General features: G+C 41.4%; 1 protein-coding gene across 1 annotated transcript in view; it reads right to left on the bottom strand.

Annotated features, from left to right (window-relative positions):
- The window catches only part of TSPAN13 (tetraspanin 13), a 38,169-nt gene extending 20,382 nt beyond the window's left edge, over positions 1-17,787 (bottom strand). Inside the window, exon 1 of the mRNA XM_019958498.2 lies at positions 17,522-17,787. Coding sequence (XP_019814057.1) covers positions 17,522-17,584 — 63 coding nt within the window. The 5' untranslated portion in view covers positions 17,585-17,787. The remainder of the gene's footprint in view (positions 1-17,521) is intronic.
- Between the last annotated feature and the right edge of the window lie 223 nt (positions 17,788-18,010).

Genomic DNA, 18,010 nt, shown 5'->3' with positions numbered 1-18,010 from the left:
AGAGATGTTAAGAAAGTAGCCCAAGGTTACACAGCAAGGAAGACACAGAACTAGGATATGAATCCTTGTTCTTACCTACCAAACTAGAAATCACATTAAAATTGTAAATTCTATATAATAAAAAAACACCAGACAAATGTAGGATATGCCTAGGACTAGAGGATATTTCCAGCACACACATATATATTAAAGAACACCTACAAATCAATTTAAAAAAAAACAATAAACACATTGAAAAATGGTCAAAGATAATAAGAGGCAGTTCACTGTAGAAGAATCCAAAAGGCCAATCAACAAATGAAAGATGTTAAATCTCATTATATATCAGGAAAACAAAAATTAGAACAATGAGGTACTCACTAGTGAACTTCATAGCAGATCTCACATTCACTAGGTTGGTAAAAATTAAGCCTGATGACATCACAATGCAGAGACCCTAGAACTTACATTCAAGCAGAAGTGAAAAAAAAAAAAAAAAGAAGTGTAAATTATTGCAGTCACTTTACAGAACAACTTTGTGGTACCTCAAAAGGTTACACAGCCTTGACGTACTCCTTTTCCTATTTGGAACCAGTCTGTTGCTCCATGTCCAGTTCTAACTGTGGCTTCCTGACCTGCATACAGATTTCTCAAGAGGCAGATCAGGTGGTCTGGTATTCCCATCTCTTTCAGAATTTTCCACAGTTTATTCTGATCCACACAGTCAAAGGCTTTGGCATAGTCAATAAAGCAGAAATAGATGTTTTTCTGGAACTCTCTTGCTTTTTCCATGATCCAGCGGATGTTGGCAATTTGATCTCTGGTTCCTCTGCCTTTTCTAAAACCAGCTTGAACATCAGGAAGTTCACAGTTCACGTATTGCTGAAGCCTGGCTTGGAGAATTTTGAGCATTACTTTACTAGCATGTGAGATGAGTGCAATTGTGTGGTAGTTTGAGCATTCTTTGGCATTGCCTTTCTTTGGGATAGGAATGAAAACTGACCTTTTCCAGTCCTGTGGCATGGAACAACAGACTGGTTCCAAATAGGAAAAGGAGTACATCAAGGCTGTATATTGTCCCCCTGCTTATTTAACTTATATGCAGAGTACATCATGAGAAAGAAACGCTGGACTGGAAGAAACACAAGCTGGAATCAAGATTGCCGAGAGAAATATCAATAACCTCAGATATGCAGATGATACCACCCTTATGGCAGAAAATGAAGAGGAACTAAAAAGCCTCTTGATGAAAGTGAAAGAGGAGAGTGAAAAAGTTGGCTTAAAGCTCAACATTCAGAAAACGAAGATCATGGCATCCGGTTCCATCACTTCATGGCAAATAGATGGGGAAACAGTGGAAACAGTTTCAGACTTCATTTTTTTGGGCTCCAAAATCACTGCAGATGGTGACCGCAGCCATGAAATTCAAAGACGCTTACTCCTTGGAAGGAAAGTTATGACCAACCTAGATAGCATGTTCAAAAGCAGAGACATTACTTTGCCAACAAAGGTCTGTCTAGTCAAGGCTATGGTTTTTCCAGTGGTCATGTATGGATGTGAGAGTTGGACTGTGAAGAAGGCTGAGCACCGAAGAATTGATGCTTTTGAACTGTGTTGTTGGAGAAGACTCTTGAGAGTCCCTTGGACTGCAAAGGAGATCCAACCAGTCCATTCTGAAGGAGATCAGCCCTGGGTGTTCTTTGGAAGGAATGATGCTAAAGCTGAAACTCCAGTACTTTGGCCACCTCATGCGAAGAGTTGTTTCATTGGAAAAGACTCTGATGCTGGGAGGGATTGGGGGTAGGAGGAGAAGAGGACAACAGAGGTTGAGATGGCTGGATGGCATCACTGACTCGATGGATGTGAGTCTGAGTGAACTCCGGGAGTTGGTGATGGACAGGGAGGCATGGCGTGCTGTGATTCATGGGGTCAGAAAGAGTCGGACACGACTGAGCGACTGAACTGAACTGATGTGTCTCTTACTAAACTAGCAATTCTGCTTTTAGGCTAATATCCAAGAAAAATGCCCCTGTCCCCAGCCATACATATATGTATCAGGATTTTGCTGCAGCCTTGTTTGAAATAGTAAAAAATTTTAAAAAATCTCAAACACCATAACTAAGGATTTCACAAACTCTAGTGTGATCACACAGTAGAATACAAGTGTTAATCTATTTCTAGTAAATCTAGAAATGCCAAACATAAAAATGGAACAAATTGAATATAGATAAAACAGATCATTTATAAAAATTTTCAAACACAGAAACAACACTATATAGTCTTTGTGGTTGATTAACAGATCAAATGGTCATATAGTTATATAAACGTGTGTAGAAATGACATATGTAGATTTTAGGGTAGTAAGTACTTTTGGTGAGGGCTGGGAAAGGAAATGGACAGTGGGCCTTTAACTGTACTATAGCTTTTAGCCTTTTAAAAAGAGAGAGGGAATTCCTTGGGGCTCCAGTGGTTAAGACTTCATTTTCCAATGCAGCGAGTACAGGTTTGATCTTGGTGGTCAGGGAGCTCAGCTCACACATGCCTCATGGCCAAAAACCCAAAACATAAAGTGGAAGCAATACTGCAACAAATTCAAAGAAGACTTTAAAAAGGAGAGAGAGAGACAGAGCAAAATACTAAGTTTGTAAAATCAGTCTGTTGGGCTCAGGAGAGTATACCATATTATTTTCTGTGCATATGAAACATTTCCTAATTAAAAGTAGCTTGAAGATGTAACAGCCCCCTTCTTGCTGCTGCTACTGCTGCTAAGTCGCTTCAGTCGTGTCCGACTCTGTGTGACCCCACAGATGGCAGCCCACCAGGCTCCTCTGTCTCCGAGATTCTCCAGGCAAGAACACTGGAATGGGTTGCCATTTCCTTCTCCAGTGCGTGAAAGTGAAGTCGCTCAGTCGTGCCCGACTCTTAGTGACCCCATGGACTGCAGCCCACCAGGCTCCTCCGTCCATGGGATTTTCCAGGCAAGAGTACTGGAGTGGGTGCCGTTGCCTTCTCCGGCCCCCTTCTTACTGTGACACTAAAACTAAATTCTTCTGCTTTGCTTTCTTCTGTCAATTGGTCCAATTTGCCTCATGCAGCCTTCATTCACACTATTCCCCAAACACAGCTACTTATATCAAGGTAGTCTCATTTGTCTCAAATATTTCACATCAGTTCCCATCTGCGCATCTCCAGGTACTGTCCACATCCTCCCCTACAAAGTGCTGCCATTTAGGAAAATGGAAGCCTTGCAAGTGAAGGTGGTACAGAAGTCAAGGCAGCAGGCAGCCGCTTGTTGAATCTTTACTTGTCTATCACACTTTGGTAGACGCACATGTGAAACTTGATACCACCTATCATTTCCCTTAGGTACCCATATCCTAAACGCACACACATGCACACACACACACACACACAAATATACACTCTCATTTGTAACATGGAAGAGCACTTAGATTTAACTATCCAACCTAAAACAAGTCTGGGATTTATTACTACAAAGGTAAAACTGTCCAAACATAAACTTATTTAAGTGACTCAATTTTCTGATAAATCCCCAAAGTATGTGTTTTTTTAATTAAAAAATTGAGAACAACATAAATGTTTTCTTGTGTGTGTGACTGTAGTTTCCAATACATTATAGCAAAAATCCCTCAAGTCCTCATAATTAACTGTTTAAATTAGAAATAACATCTAAAAGTTATGATATGCTTCTAATTAGATTTGATTACCAGTGTGTCTTTAACTTTTAAAGATAATAAAGAAGCAATTTATTTCTGAGTAGTAGTAATTGCATGTTATGGTTGGTTTGTAATTTTGAAGAGAATGGGATTATGTAAAAGTCTACCGAATGAGTGATATAAAAATTATTGATTCCCATAAAACTACTTCTAAGTGTATAATTAAAAAGCCTATTTGTCACTAGAACCTGGTAGACAAAGGAACTGCAAGAATTTTTTGTTTAACAACAACAACAGTTTCCTTATGAGATCAATTGTAATAGAAAGTAAATTTAGACCTATGACAAATAGTTTCCTTCCTTTGGGAGACAGAAAGCTGATAAAAACAAATTACAGATCTGTTAACTTGTTGATAGTGATTTTTTTATGAGCAGGAAGCGCCAACCTTTCCTGTTTTCTCTTTAAAACAAAGAAAACTGAATACACAAGAAAAGCTTTTAAGAGAGTGCAAAGGCTAAAATGAAAGGCCATACCAAGGCAAGATTATAAAAGTGTCTACAACTGGCATTGCTTTCTGAAGCAAATGCTTAAAAGAGGAGGTCGTGGCAAAACTTCTAGCGCACACATGGACAGATTTTGATGAAGGAGGGTGTCAGTGGCACAAAGTTATCTGGCCAGTGACCTTAACCAAGTCTGTTCATTTTATAGCTGAATAATCCGAGTAGCAAAATGACAGGCTTGGGGACAGAGGCAGAACTGGGGCACACTTCTGTTTGGTGCATTTTTTTATCCCGGTAAGACAATATCATAGTGCCTACCGGACATAGTAGGCATTATGACATAGTGCCTAGGTCATCATAGCAACACAGGTCATTTTTAACTCTGAGATATAACGGCAAAGACAATATTATAATGCATAAGAAATTGTAGGTCTTGCTTCACAGCCAGATCAATATGGGTTTGATTAGCATGTCCTTAACTTACTCCCTAGCAGACCTGGTTGCACAGTTATAAACCAATAGTAAGGTCCTCACTCATACAGCTTTGCTATTAGTTAATTACCAAATCCCGGCTTACTAATTTTGTGATTATTTTTCTTTTACCCAACCTGGAGAATTTGTCATGTATGCTGACATTCATATACAAGTTCACAGTGCATTGCCTGGAGTAGGGGAGCAAAAAATTCTACCCAGCATAAAGAGTTCTCATCTCTGAGATCATTCTAGCAAATAAAATTGCTTAAAACTAATAAACATGCATTTATGCACTTTTTTGGATCAATAACATACAATGCCACTCCAGTAGAAATGTCATGCATAATGTTCTTTATAATCTAGTTTAAGTAGGTATTGAGGCATTAAACCACTGAAACTGAAACTGTTAGTCGCTCAGCTGCATCTGACTCCTTGCAATACTTTGGACCGTGGCCCACTAGGCTCCTCTGTCCATGGGATTCTCCAGGCAAGAACACTGCAGTGGGTTACCATTTACTTCTAGAGTAAGCTTTTCAAATGATGAAGAAGTTGCTAGAACATTCTAGAATTAAGAAGATTCAGGCAAATTTCTGCTCAGAGGACAAAGGATCTTGGTAGAGGACATATGAGGTTTTTACAACCAGCACATATATTTCTTATGAAACTCTTAATCCTGGCGTCTCACTGGCCCTCTCCAGCCAATTCTAGTAGCAGTCATGGTTACTCAAACTCCTGCTCACAGTAGTTGGTCCATGGATTGGGCCCATAAACCCACATGGTTAACTAGTATGTCCCATATGATGATACAGGGATATTGAAAGAGCAAAATAAGGACAATTAAAATTGATTCTGCCAATGGCTTGTCTTATACATGGAAAGTTCCAGCCTTAAAAAGAACCTATGCAGAGGCAAGCTGGGCTGAGAAGTGGACAGAAGGAGCAAGAATTCTGACCTTTTTTGAGCCCCTTGATCCAGCCATACTTGATGATATAATCACTGAATCTCCCAATTATATCTTTTAGGAGTTTGTGCTATCTTCAGTTCAGTTCAGTTCAGTTGCTCAGTCGTGCTCGACTCTTTGCGACCCCATGAATCACAGCATGTCAGGCCTCCCTGTCCATCACCAACTCCCGGAGTTCACTCAGACTCACATCCATCAAGTCAGTGATGCCATCCAGCCATCTCATCCTCTGTCGTCCCCTTCTCCTCCTGCTCCCAATCCTTCCCAGTATCAGAGTCTTTTCCAATGGGTCAACTCTTTGCATGAGGTGGCCAAAGTACTGGAGTTTTAGCTTTAGCATCATTCCTTCCAAAGAACACCCAGGGCTGATCTCCTTTAGAATGGACTGGTTGGATCTCCTTGCAGTCCAAGGGACTCTCAAGAGTCAGAAACACATTAAGTTCATTTATAACTTATAGAGAATTCAGCCTAATACAAGCTTCATCTTGCAAGTGTTTATCATAACTTTTTAATACTTGCAAACTTGCAGTGACTGTCTACCTTCCCTACTATGACCATCTTCCCCACCTAAACTAACTCTAAATCCTTCACTTTGTCAATAGGCTTTAAAAAAAAAAAAATTAGTACTCCCTTTAAGCCTAAAAGACCTCTCTGAAACTGGTCCTCTTGGGACCAAACAAGAAGGGAATCAGTGAGCCAGAGAAATGTCCTAGGCCATCATCCTCCTGCTCACACCCTCCCCAGGCCTGAACTCCAGCCTCAACTTTACTGCTGAGCAGGTCAGTGGTTGCCTATAAACTGGGACCAAAGGCTATGTGACAGAAAAGAGGGATCACAAAGGAGGATAAAGAAATCTGAGGGGCTATGTGCAAAGTTTTGAATATGATGAAGGGTTGACAGGTCACGTGTGTGTCACAACTTTATCTCATTTGTACTTTAAATACATGCAGCTTATTGTATTCCATTAATACCGCAATAGAACTGTTCTCTCTCTCACACACACAGCTTTATAAGGAAAAGCATTTTACAGCATCATCCTTTTTCCAGCATGGAACAAAACCTTATACCGAAAGCTGCAAATGTAATTGGGTGACAAGGAAGAAAGCCACACACCAAGGATGGTAGAGCAGGATGACAGAGGAAGACTGGGATGTTGATAACATGCTCACACTGTACACTGGCTCCAGACTACCTCCTTCTAGAGATCTTGCTCCATGAAGACAATAAAGCTTAATTATTATATGAAGCAGAGCAGCTGGGTTTCTGTTAGCTGCCTCTGGACTCTACTCCTAATATGGTGGTCTTTAAAGCCAATAAGATCAGGTCATTCCCATGCTAACTATTTTTTGTTTCTAATCTCAAAATAAAGTCCAAATCCCAGGCTACCTGGGGGCTTCCTCAGGGGCTCAGAGATAGAGAATCTGCCTGCAATGCAGGAGACACAGGAGACGGGGGTTCAATTCCTGGGTTGAGAAGAACCCCTGGAGTCAGACATGGCAACCCACTCCAGTATTCTTGCCTGGAGAATCCCATGGACAAAGAAACCTGGCAGGCTACAGTCCATGGGGTCACAAAGAGTCAGACACGACTGAAGCAACTGAGCACACACACCCAGACTGACAAATACAAGGGTGTGAAGGGTCTGGATGTCTAGAGGTAATTCATTAGCAACCACTCCCCACCTCCAGCCACACTTTGCATTCTTCTAATGAGTCCTCTCCACTTTGAGTGCCACACAGGCATAGCACATGGTGCCCTGATACTCCTAGCACCTGGCTAAGCGCCTGGTACAGAAGAGGTACTCAAAATATCCTGCGGTCCTAAAGAGCTCATGATCTCACTTATTATACATTAGAGATGCTTATTGCCAAATCTAATCAACAGTTGAGAGGAAGAAATCCAGCTTAGTGATCTTCCAGATTATTCTATCTCTATACAATCTATAAAAGAGTTTCATTCTTTCATCAAATATCCACCACATTGTAGAAACAAGATGCAAAGAGAGACCTGAATCATTTCTAGAGCCCCTACATCTTTTTGAGCTTCCAAATTCTATCAGGGTAAGTGAACTGCTCTGAGGATGAAAGAGGAATGTAGGACCTTTGAAAAAACTGGATGTAACTCTGTAGTTAAATTATTCAAAAATGTTCTGTCAGCACTAGAGCAAGAGAGAGGTTGTGATGATAGTGGAGGGTAAGAAACTTAAAGTGCTAATAAGATTTAAAGGGACTATACCACCAAAATGTAACATGGCATCCACAGATACATGGAAACTAAGGCCCCAGAACCCTCCCTCTCCATGCTCCAACAGTCAGAATGAGGAATTACACTTGACACTGAACTCTCCCTCTGAACTTCTGCCTAACGTGGACAACTGAAGAACAATTTTGTGATGACTGAGCATGTATTTCTCTGATGCCAAACATCTGGACACAGATTTGAAAATTCTATAAAAAGTCTGCATATTGCAAAACGCTTAGCTAAATGTTAAGTATTTTGCAATATCCAGACACTTAGTGCTGAAGCCAAGACCTCAATTCTTTGTTTCATTTTCATTCCTCAAATGACACAACGAAGGCTGACGTGCTTTTTGTAACGTTTTTCTTCTCTATGTTCTCCTTGGTGCCGAGCACACTGCTTTATACTTACAGGGCACAAAACAGATAGCATATATGTTATCTGCTGGGGAGAAATTACATAAAGAATTCTAAAGTATGGGATCCTGACTTGCCATCTTCCAAGGATAACTAGTTTAAAGTAGCTCTCACAGCCACCAACAAATTTCCACCACAACTTATATCCTCCTTCTTCAGAATGGTTCTGGGAGACAAGAAGCAGAGTTTTGGGCGAAACAGCCCTTTACTGACTCCTCCATTCAATATACTAGATACCAACCATATGCCAAGGTGGTGCTGTGCATTCAGGAAGGCAGAAGTGATTGGGACATGGTCCTTATTGTTGAGGGGCATACAGTCTAACAAGACAAAATAAAAGGGCAATTGCTTTTTTCAATGACTTCTTCATTGATCAACTTAAGAATCATGTCTGAGCAGCATCTGACACAGATGCTCAACTCTGCCTCTTTAAAACAGCATGCACTTGGCTTCTAAGACACCTGCCTCAACAAGGTTTTCTTCCTACCTGACCAACCATTCCTTCTTAGGCTCCTTTGCTGGCTGCTCATCTCCTAAAACTGTTACCATAACAGAGTCCTTGGTTCAGTTCATGAATCACTACCCTTCTTTACCTCTCCTCCCTAACTGGTTGATTTCATCCAGAAGCAATGCTAAATACTACTCTCTACAATGATGACTTGCTGAATATAAACCTCCAGCTATTCCTCTCCCCTGAACTCCATCATTATTAGTCTACCTGCTATCTGATATCTCTACCTGGGTATCTAATTGGCATCACATCCAATACTGAACCCCTTACTTGCCTTCCAAAGCCCATCCAACTGCAGTCTCCCCATTCCTGTTAATAGCAGATTCAGCCAGCCAGTTGCTTGACTGGCCTCTCTCTCACCTCAAGCTCATCCATCAGGAAATTATATTGGCACCACCTTCAAAATCTGACTCTCTCTCTTACTTCCATTGCTGTCTTATTGGTCCAAACCTCCGTCATCTTTGCTTAAATTACTGCAATAGCCTCACATGTGGTCTCACAGCTTCCACATTTATCATCTATAATCTGTTCTCGATTCAGGAGCCAGACAAACTTTTAAATGAAAACCAGACCTGAAGCCACCAATGAATGGCTCCCCATTTCCCTTGGTGTAAAAGCTCAAATCCTTCAAACTCTCTGACTCAACTTGAACCACTCTACCCGCCCCTTGCTCGCTCTGTCCCAGTGCTAGTAGACTCTTCTCTGTCCCTTGCATACACGAGAAATATTCCTTCAGGATCTTTTCAAAGTCATTCCTTCAGCCAACTTTTTCCAGATGTCTGTTCATCTCCTTCAAGTTTCTGTTCCACTGCTGTCTTCCAGAGAAGGCGAATTCTGACCACCATATATAAAAATATGCCTTCATCCTCCCCTACCCACCACACTCCCCTCCAATCCGTGCTTCATCCTTCTTACTCTGTTTCTCTATTTTTCTCCATAGCACTTGTCTTTTTGTTTTTTGTTTGGTTTTTTTTTTTACCTTCTTTTCCCAGGTGGCATTAATAGTAAATGCCAATACAGGATACATAAGACATGAGGGTTTGATCCCTGGGTCAGGAAGATCCCTTGGAGGAGGGCATGGCAAGCCACTCCAGTATTCTTGCCTGGAGAATCCCATGGACAGAGGAGCCTAGTGAGCTACAGCCCATGGGTTCGAAAAGAGTCAGACACGACTGAGCGACTAACACTTTGACTTTGATGATGTATAACATTTACTTCTTTGCTTATCATCTATCTTCCCCTTCAAATGTAAGATCCATGAAGGTAGGACATTTTGGTTTGTTTTGCTCACTGTTGCCAATGCTCAATTAATATTATTGGAATAAATAAAATAAAAATTAGTTGGGTTTATCTAATAATACATTTATACTAGATTAATAATAAACTGTATTAGACTAATAATGAGCCCTAGACAACTATGACTACAACGTAATTTTACAGGAAGTTTGTTTGTTCAGGGGAAATGAGACAGGAAAAACCTCAGACATATAGATTTTGACCAACAATGGGAGAAGAAAATAGTATTTCAAGAAACAGATTCTATAGTAGACTGATAAAAGCAATTCATATTTATTATTTTTAACTATATTTTAATGCTAATTTTCATGTCTTAAAATATTTGCTTGTCTTCTAGATTTGATTTTGATCAAATTGCCATGTTTATGCAAGTTTTCATTAGGTATGTTTTACCTCTGGTGAATAGGGAGCAGCCAGTTCTGCAAATTCATTTCAAGAAGTTATTTAGAGTATAAGCTCTCTGTTACAAGAAAACAATGTCAGGAACTGCAGGATGCAATATAGAGAACGCTGTGATCTCCGCCAACTACAGGTGGGAAAAAACAAACACAAATTGTCTACAATATGGAGCATTAGTATGGTTCAGCAGAAAGGACAAAGTAAAATAAAACCTTACAACACTAACTCTCAGCCCTCACTGTAATTTAGAATTAGCTAGAAAGCTTTAAAACAGGGTTTTCTAACCAAAAAAATGACATGCCTCCTCCCTCGCTCTGAATCCTGATTGAATCACTCTGGGGTAGCACTCAAGTGTTACAACTCCCAAGTGAAAATTTAAGGAAACAGTTCCTTCAGACTAAAGAAACAGGAGGCTTTGGGGAACTTTACAAAGACAGAGCAAGGTATGCTCGGCCAAGAACAGAGGATCAGCTATGACAGGCAACAAAGCACGAAACGTCTGGGAAAACCTCTGTGGCTGAAACACATGAAGAGACGCACATGGTGAAAGATGCTGAACAACATGCTAAGGAATGTGGGTTTATTATCTAAGAGTTTTCATCCATTATTACAAGTAGGTTTGGATTATTCATTCTTCAGTGACAAGAGAATATGGAGGATCAATTCAGATGAAATGGGATATGAAGGAAGGTGAACTAGCCCTAGCCTGTCTTCACCAGTAATTCAAATGTGTTTGAGGTGTTGATGGCCCACTTTTAAACTACCTAAAACTGTATGAAAATTAAACCACTGAGATGTTGAAAACTCACTTTTCAAAAGTAGGCTGAAATACAACTATTCCCTAAATAAATTTTCTTTGTTTGTAAAAGCCTCTTAATTACCTTGTTAAACTTGGTGAAAGAAAATAACCTCATTTCAAGTGAGAAAGGACATACATGGCACATTCTGGTCACTCTATTTTAAAATCAAAACTTGGGAAATTTCATAGACATATTTGGCACAAAGGCCAATTATAAATGCCAGCTCAACAGCATCATGTGAAAATTTCAGGTTCTGTAAACGATGAATCATTTTAAATTCAAAATCCAAGTAAATATTCAGCAACCACTTACATATTTTAAATTCACTCAGTAGTTTGAACAAGTGCCGGGAAATAACATAAATCTAACTACACGTTAAAATATTAAATAAGAATAATTTGAAAAATAATGAGAATTTTGAAAAATAGCAAATACAGTAATTTGAAGGCAATTACAGTAAGTAGATTTTTTTTCTTTGGATGAAGTGCTAGTCTGTTTTCATTTATTTTAGAGCACAGACTGAAAAAAATTATACTTTTCCAGCCCTCCATTGACCAGAATAGGACTCAAAATAATGTCCAGGTAAGTCATTCCATGTTTATACTCACCATACCTCAGCCATTTTTTTTCTTACAACTGAAGGATTAGTATTACTATTTTGAGGGTAGGACCTCTTGTCTCTGTAGGCCTGCTTGAGTTAATATCAGCCTGTAAGTGTTAGAAACCCCAAAAGCTTGAAAACCTTTTCATTATAACATATAGATTTGTAATTCTGAAATTTAAAATAATTCAACTTTTTACATGAAGCTGTAACAACTTTTTTTTTTTCCTATAGTGCATCCAAAGCATTTCTCCACATCTCTCCTTTTATCCTAAAAACTCCTTGAAGCAAAAATGAAAAATATCATCCACCAGTCTATAAATGAAAAACTCATGGAGACATTTGCCTGAAGTTAAATTCCAAGCAAGCTGTAAAGGTGAAATTCAAACTTAGGTTCTCTTCCTGAATCTAGTTCTTCTCTCCATAGACTGTCCAAATATATGTATTTTATCTGCTATGTTTTATCTGTTTTAAGACAATTTCAATTTCAGAGACACTTAAAATGCAAATAAACATATATCTTGGGATGGATGTAAACAGGTATAATTTTTGACTGCACAGAGGTTTTTTTTCCCCAAAGCAACCCAAGGTATTAGGGGAAAAAAAAAAAATACTGCAAAAAATATCAGTAGAAACAAACTTAGAAAGATTTTAGGAGAACAAATTTAGAATAAGAAACAAAACTGAAACTTCTGAAATGACCCTTCTCGTTTAAAGACTACAAGTTATTTTCTGTTCTTACATTCTTAATTAAAACTATTCACACACACATACACACATACACACACATTATAACCAGCAGTCCAGTTCCTAGAAGTTTTTTCTTTTTTGCTTGAGAAGCAGGAGATATAAATCTTCAAAATGTTACATATTTTAAGATAACGCTTACCTCACACTTCCTAAAATTCCCCATCAAAAAACTAGGAATAATTTTTAAAAGCTGTTTTTCACTTTTTTATCAAAATATTTTCAATCAAAATTATTTTAAAATAAACTATTAAAAATAAAATAGACCATTTTCCTGAAGCAGTTTTCACTTTATCTATATCCTGAACAGTATTAAAAAGACCTGAGCTATCTCCACACTTCCCCAATTCATCATACTTTCTGTACCCAACAAGGATCTCCCTTAGTCCTAAATTTTATGGCTCCTAAAGTCAGTCCTTCCTTTACATAGCATTCATTTTCCCACCTCATAAATCCTAACTAGATCTTGTCTTCACTGAGTAGGTATTTGCCTTTGTGTGTGTTTATTATTTCCTACAGTTCTCAGCAGAATACACACAATGGGAAAACGTTTACTGACTGAAGAAAACTCTTGAGATCATACGTAGAGAAGATAGTGAATGAAAAAGAGGCTTTATAAGGCATGCTTATTTCAAAGCCATTCAGCTCATTGCTGTATTCCCAGATTGAGAACAATGCCCTGCACACAGTAGACACTCAATAAGTATCTGGTGAGTGAAGAAACATTGCTTCTTCAAATGGAGAAAGTTCTAGAGCAAGTCACTCATATGACATCATGAAGGTACATGAAGAAACCATAGCTTCTGCCTTTCCTCCTGTATCTATAAACTTGATATTCACTCAGTTCAGTTCAGTTCAGTTCAGCCGCTCAGTTGTGTCCGACTCTTTGCAACCCCATGAACTATAGCACACCAGGCCTCCCTGTCCATCACCAATTCCTGGAGTTCACTCAAACTCACATCCATCGAGTCGGTGACGCCATCCAGCCATCTCATCCTCTGTCGTCCCCTTCTCCTCCTGCCCCCAATCCCTCCCAGCATCAGGGTTTTTTCCAGTGAGTCAGCTCTTCGCATCAGGTGGCCAAAGTACTGGAGTTTCAGCTTCAGCATCAGTCCTTCCAATGAATACCCTGGACTGATCTCCTTTAAGATGGACTGGTTGGATCTCCTTGCAGTCCAAGGGACTCTCAAGAGTCTTCTCCAACACCACAGTTCAAAAGCATCAATTCTTCGGTGCTCAGCTTTCTTCACAGTCCAATTCTCACATCCATACATGACTACTGGAAAAACCATAGCCTTGACTAGACGGACCTTTGTTGGCAAAGTAATGTCTCTGCTTTTTAATATGCTGTCTAGGTTGGTCATAACTTTCCTTCCAAGGAGTAAGCGTCTTTTAATTTCATGGCTGCAATCACCAGCTGCAGTGATTTTGGAGCCCAAAAAAATAGTCTGACACTTTTATTCACTGTACTAATATAAAATTGTTCAGTACAAGCATGTGTGTAGACGCACTTAGTCGTAAGTAGTAGTCATAACTTTTGCCACCGCATGGACTGTAGCCAGCCAGGCTCCTCTATCCAAGGGATTTCCTAGGCAAGAATACTGGAGTGGATTGCCATTCCCTTCTCCAGGGGATCTTCCCGACCCAGGGATCGATCCTGAGTCTCTTGTGTCTCCTGCGTTGGCAGGCAGATTCTTTACCACTGGAGCCACCTGGGAAGTGCAGTACAAGGGATTCTATTAATTGAAACAACCAAACCATAAACAACAACAAAAATCAACCACACCTTTGGCTAGTGATCAAAAGTCCATGACAAGTTAGGAGGATGTTCCATCCAACCAATTTAATGACAGGCTTTTCAGACTGATCACCAGTTCTGCTCTAGTCTCAAAGCCATTAGCAGGCCACCTGCACATGTAAACTGCACTGGGCAAGTAAACAGCCTGCTGCTGCTAAGTCGCTTCAGTCGTGTCCAACTCTGTGCGATCCCATAGATGGCGGCCCACCTGGCTCCCCCATCCCTGGGATTCTCTAGGCAAGAACACTGGAGTGGGTTGCCATTTCCTTCTCCAATGCAGGAAAGTGAAAAGTGAAAGTGAAGTCGCTCAGTCATGCCCAACTCTTAGTGACTCCATGGACTGCAGCCTACCAGGCTCCTCCGTCCATGGGATTCTCCATGCAAGAGTACTGGAGTGGGTCGCCATTGCCTTTTTCGTAAATAGGCTGATTGAGTCCTAAGTTCCTGAAGAAAATACTTCAAGAAATAGAGTGATAACTCTCAAAGCAGGCTGTGGCCTTTCACTTGCCACTTCCACATTCAATGTAGGCTTCAACAACACTTTTAGAAATGATCTCAGATCTAATCCCACAACTTTGAGTTTATTCCAGAAGCAGTAATCCAGGTGGAACTGAAACCTATAAAGGGTCCTCCTCTTTATGTCTTAAAAAGAAATGTCTCCCAAGTCTTCAGCCTTTACCCTGTCCCCAACCACTTAACATGCCCCATCTTAAAATGATGAGGAGAGACCAAGAAAGATACAGAACCTAAATAATAGCAGCGGTACATTTTCAGCATCTATTTAAGACTTTGTTCAAGGTTAACCTTTCATTTGTTTCCAATTTAAATTGCTGAACTCATCTAAACTTGTTCACAGTTTATAAGCAGTAGACATTAATTCAAGAAATATCCTTTCTCTAAAAAGCCTTAGATTTAAAAAGCTAACCATTTGTACAGTCCTGTGAATTCCCAATTAATTATGTTTTACCATATAGCTATTAAAAAACAGTAGAATGCCCTTTGAAGGTCAATCCACTTTGAAGGTTGGACAGATAACAAAAGTCTTACAGCTTCCCTCGTGGCTCAGTCGGTGAAGAATCCACCTGCAATGTGGGAGACTTGGGTTCGATCCCTGGGTTGGGAAGATCCCCTGGAGGAGGGCATGGAAACCCACTCCAGTATTCTTGCCTAGAGAGTCCCCATGGAGACTGGCAGGCTGCAGCCCATGGGGTCGCAAAGAGTCAGACGTGACTGAGAGCCTAAGCACACATACACATGAAAGTCTTAGTATGTTCCTTCAGAATCACCTTTCTCCTTGCTCTCCTGATACCACAGTAGATACAGCTAGAAATGACGTATCTGGAAAGCAAGAGAACTAGACTTAATAATAATTTGCCTTTGGAGAAGCATATATATATGGCACATTAATCTATATAGACCCCTCAATCAATTAAGTATGTAGCTATTCTACTGTAAGTAAGCAGATACTATAAGGTTAAATGTCTGGTAAACAGGTGACTAAATCATGAGGGGGAGGGGTAGAAGTCAGAGCATAAAGTGGGGAATATGAAGTTCTAAGCAGGCCATTCAGGCTAATAAAAGAAAATACCTGGAGAACTGGTCAGAATTTATTTACTTAATAAACAATCAAAGTGATAGGCATGCTTCAGGGAACACAAAGGTGAATTCTGATCTGAAATTTGACATGGACCTCCAATTACAAGCAGCTGAATCGCCAGGTGTTCAGAATTTTCCCAAGTGTATCATTAGTGACATGTTGATTAAATTCCTACTAAGACACACACAAACTAGCCAGAAAAACATACTTTACACCATTTATGTTTCTTTAACATATGCTTCTTTATGTCTTGTTTTCAAAGCTTTGCAATTACATTCACATACACAGGAACAGTAATAGTCAAATGACCCAGCTCTCTCTCCTGTTGGTGACCACAAGGCAGTCTCCCCACTCTGAGGATGTAACCTAAGCTTACACAGATGGCCTAGCTCTCAACTAACTAAGAGGAGCTGGGTTTGTTTTCAGGGTGGGTGCTGCAAAAAATGCCAGGTGTATTTATAGAAAGGAGCAAGACTATGATAGAGGCATGACGACAGAAGTCTGTTTCTCTCACCTGGTAAAGAAGCCTGCAGAAAGATCTGGATCCCATAGCCCGGTTTCCACTCCTGACTCTCCAACTACCATCTCTGTAAACTTAATTAAAGCCCTTTCTGGTCTATCACCTTATGTACAAAATTTACACAAGGCCCCTTGCCTCGGATGATTGTCAGAAAAAGGAACGAAATCGGGTATGTAACATCTGGGACGTGGGAGTCACTCGATAAATGGCAACCTCCTCCTCTCCCATCCTCCTGTTCACCCAGAATTGCCCCTCAAAAATTACAAAGATACGGACGGCGGGGTTAAAACTAAAAAGCTGGTTGGCAGGGAAAGAACAATTTGGGTGGAGGCTCGCTTATTTACCGGAGGCTTTCGTTTAAAATGGAGTTAGGATATTGCTAACAGGGGGACACATGGAAAAAGCATCAGGTATAAGCAGAACTACCCCCTCCCCGCCCCACACCTCCCCCAAAGACATTCCTTTAAGTAAGCACGAAACAAACTTCGGAAGCTGCGGATATCCTGTGAACCTACTCGGTGGCCTCAGTGAAAATCACAGGCACACGTAGAGCTGAACACGACGTACACCATCCATAAGCCGCCTTGTCAGTTTCTGATCACGCTATTTTTGCAAAACTGTCCTCAAATCCGAGGCTGCTCTCTCGCCTCCAAATTCGCTCCAGAGGCGGCTGGGAGCCAAGAGCGAGTGGCGGAACGAATAATGAGGATGGCAAAGTGGAGATGTCTGGTCAAATGACTGAAAAACAGGGCGGTGGATGAGGGGGTGGGGTAGAGCAGTGGGGCAGGGACGCGTGGCCACCGAGCCAGAAAGACGGCGGCTTCACAATGAAAGGAAGAGACTGCGACAGTCGCCGGCTCCTGGTCCCCGGCGGATACCGATGGCGAGGCCGCGGGCGCACAGCAGAGCGTGGGAAGACGGGAAGAGGGGGCCGGAGGAAGCGGCCACGGAGCACCCGAGCAGGTGCAAAGCCCCCAGGCGAAGAGAAACGGGCTCGGGATACTCACTGTGTAGAGTAGGTTGAGTGCGCACAGGCAGTTCTTGGAACACGCGAAGCCCCCGCAAACCATCTTGAAGCCTGTGATTCCAACTGCAGGTAAAATCTGGCTCCGGCGGAGCCTCCAGACAGCCTCTTTGTCCTTGCCTTCAGGGCCTAGCCAAGGCGAGGCCGCAGCCGGGCTGCGAGTGTGGAGCCCAAGGCTTGGGCTGGGGCTGCAGTGCGCGGCGCGCCCGCGGCGGCTCCAACCCGCTCTGGAACCTGCGGCCGCAGCACTAGGAGCCTGAGCCCGAGCCCCGCCCAGCACCCCCGTCCACCGCCTCGCCCTACGCCCTGATTGGCCGCCGGCGGGGAACAAAGGTAGAAATATGCAAATAAATGCGCTCAGCTAGCTGGGATCCAGAAGGGGAGGGGCGAGGCGGCCCCTGGGAGAGTTGGGCAAGGGGCGGAGGCCGTGGGGGAGGGTGCCGGAGGCCAGAGTGTGACAACGACCTCGCCT

Source organism: Bos indicus, chromosome 4, assembly GCF_029378745.1.
Source record: "Bos indicus isolate NIAB-ARS_2022 breed Sahiwal x Tharparkar chromosome 4, NIAB-ARS_B.indTharparkar_mat_pri_1.0, whole genome shotgun sequence".
Classification (NCBI taxonomy): domain Eukaryota; kingdom Metazoa; phylum Chordata; class Mammalia; order Artiodactyla; family Bovidae; genus Bos; species Bos indicus.
Note: the sequence above shows the minus strand (reverse complement) of the source record. Positions and strands in the feature narration are given on the sequence as shown.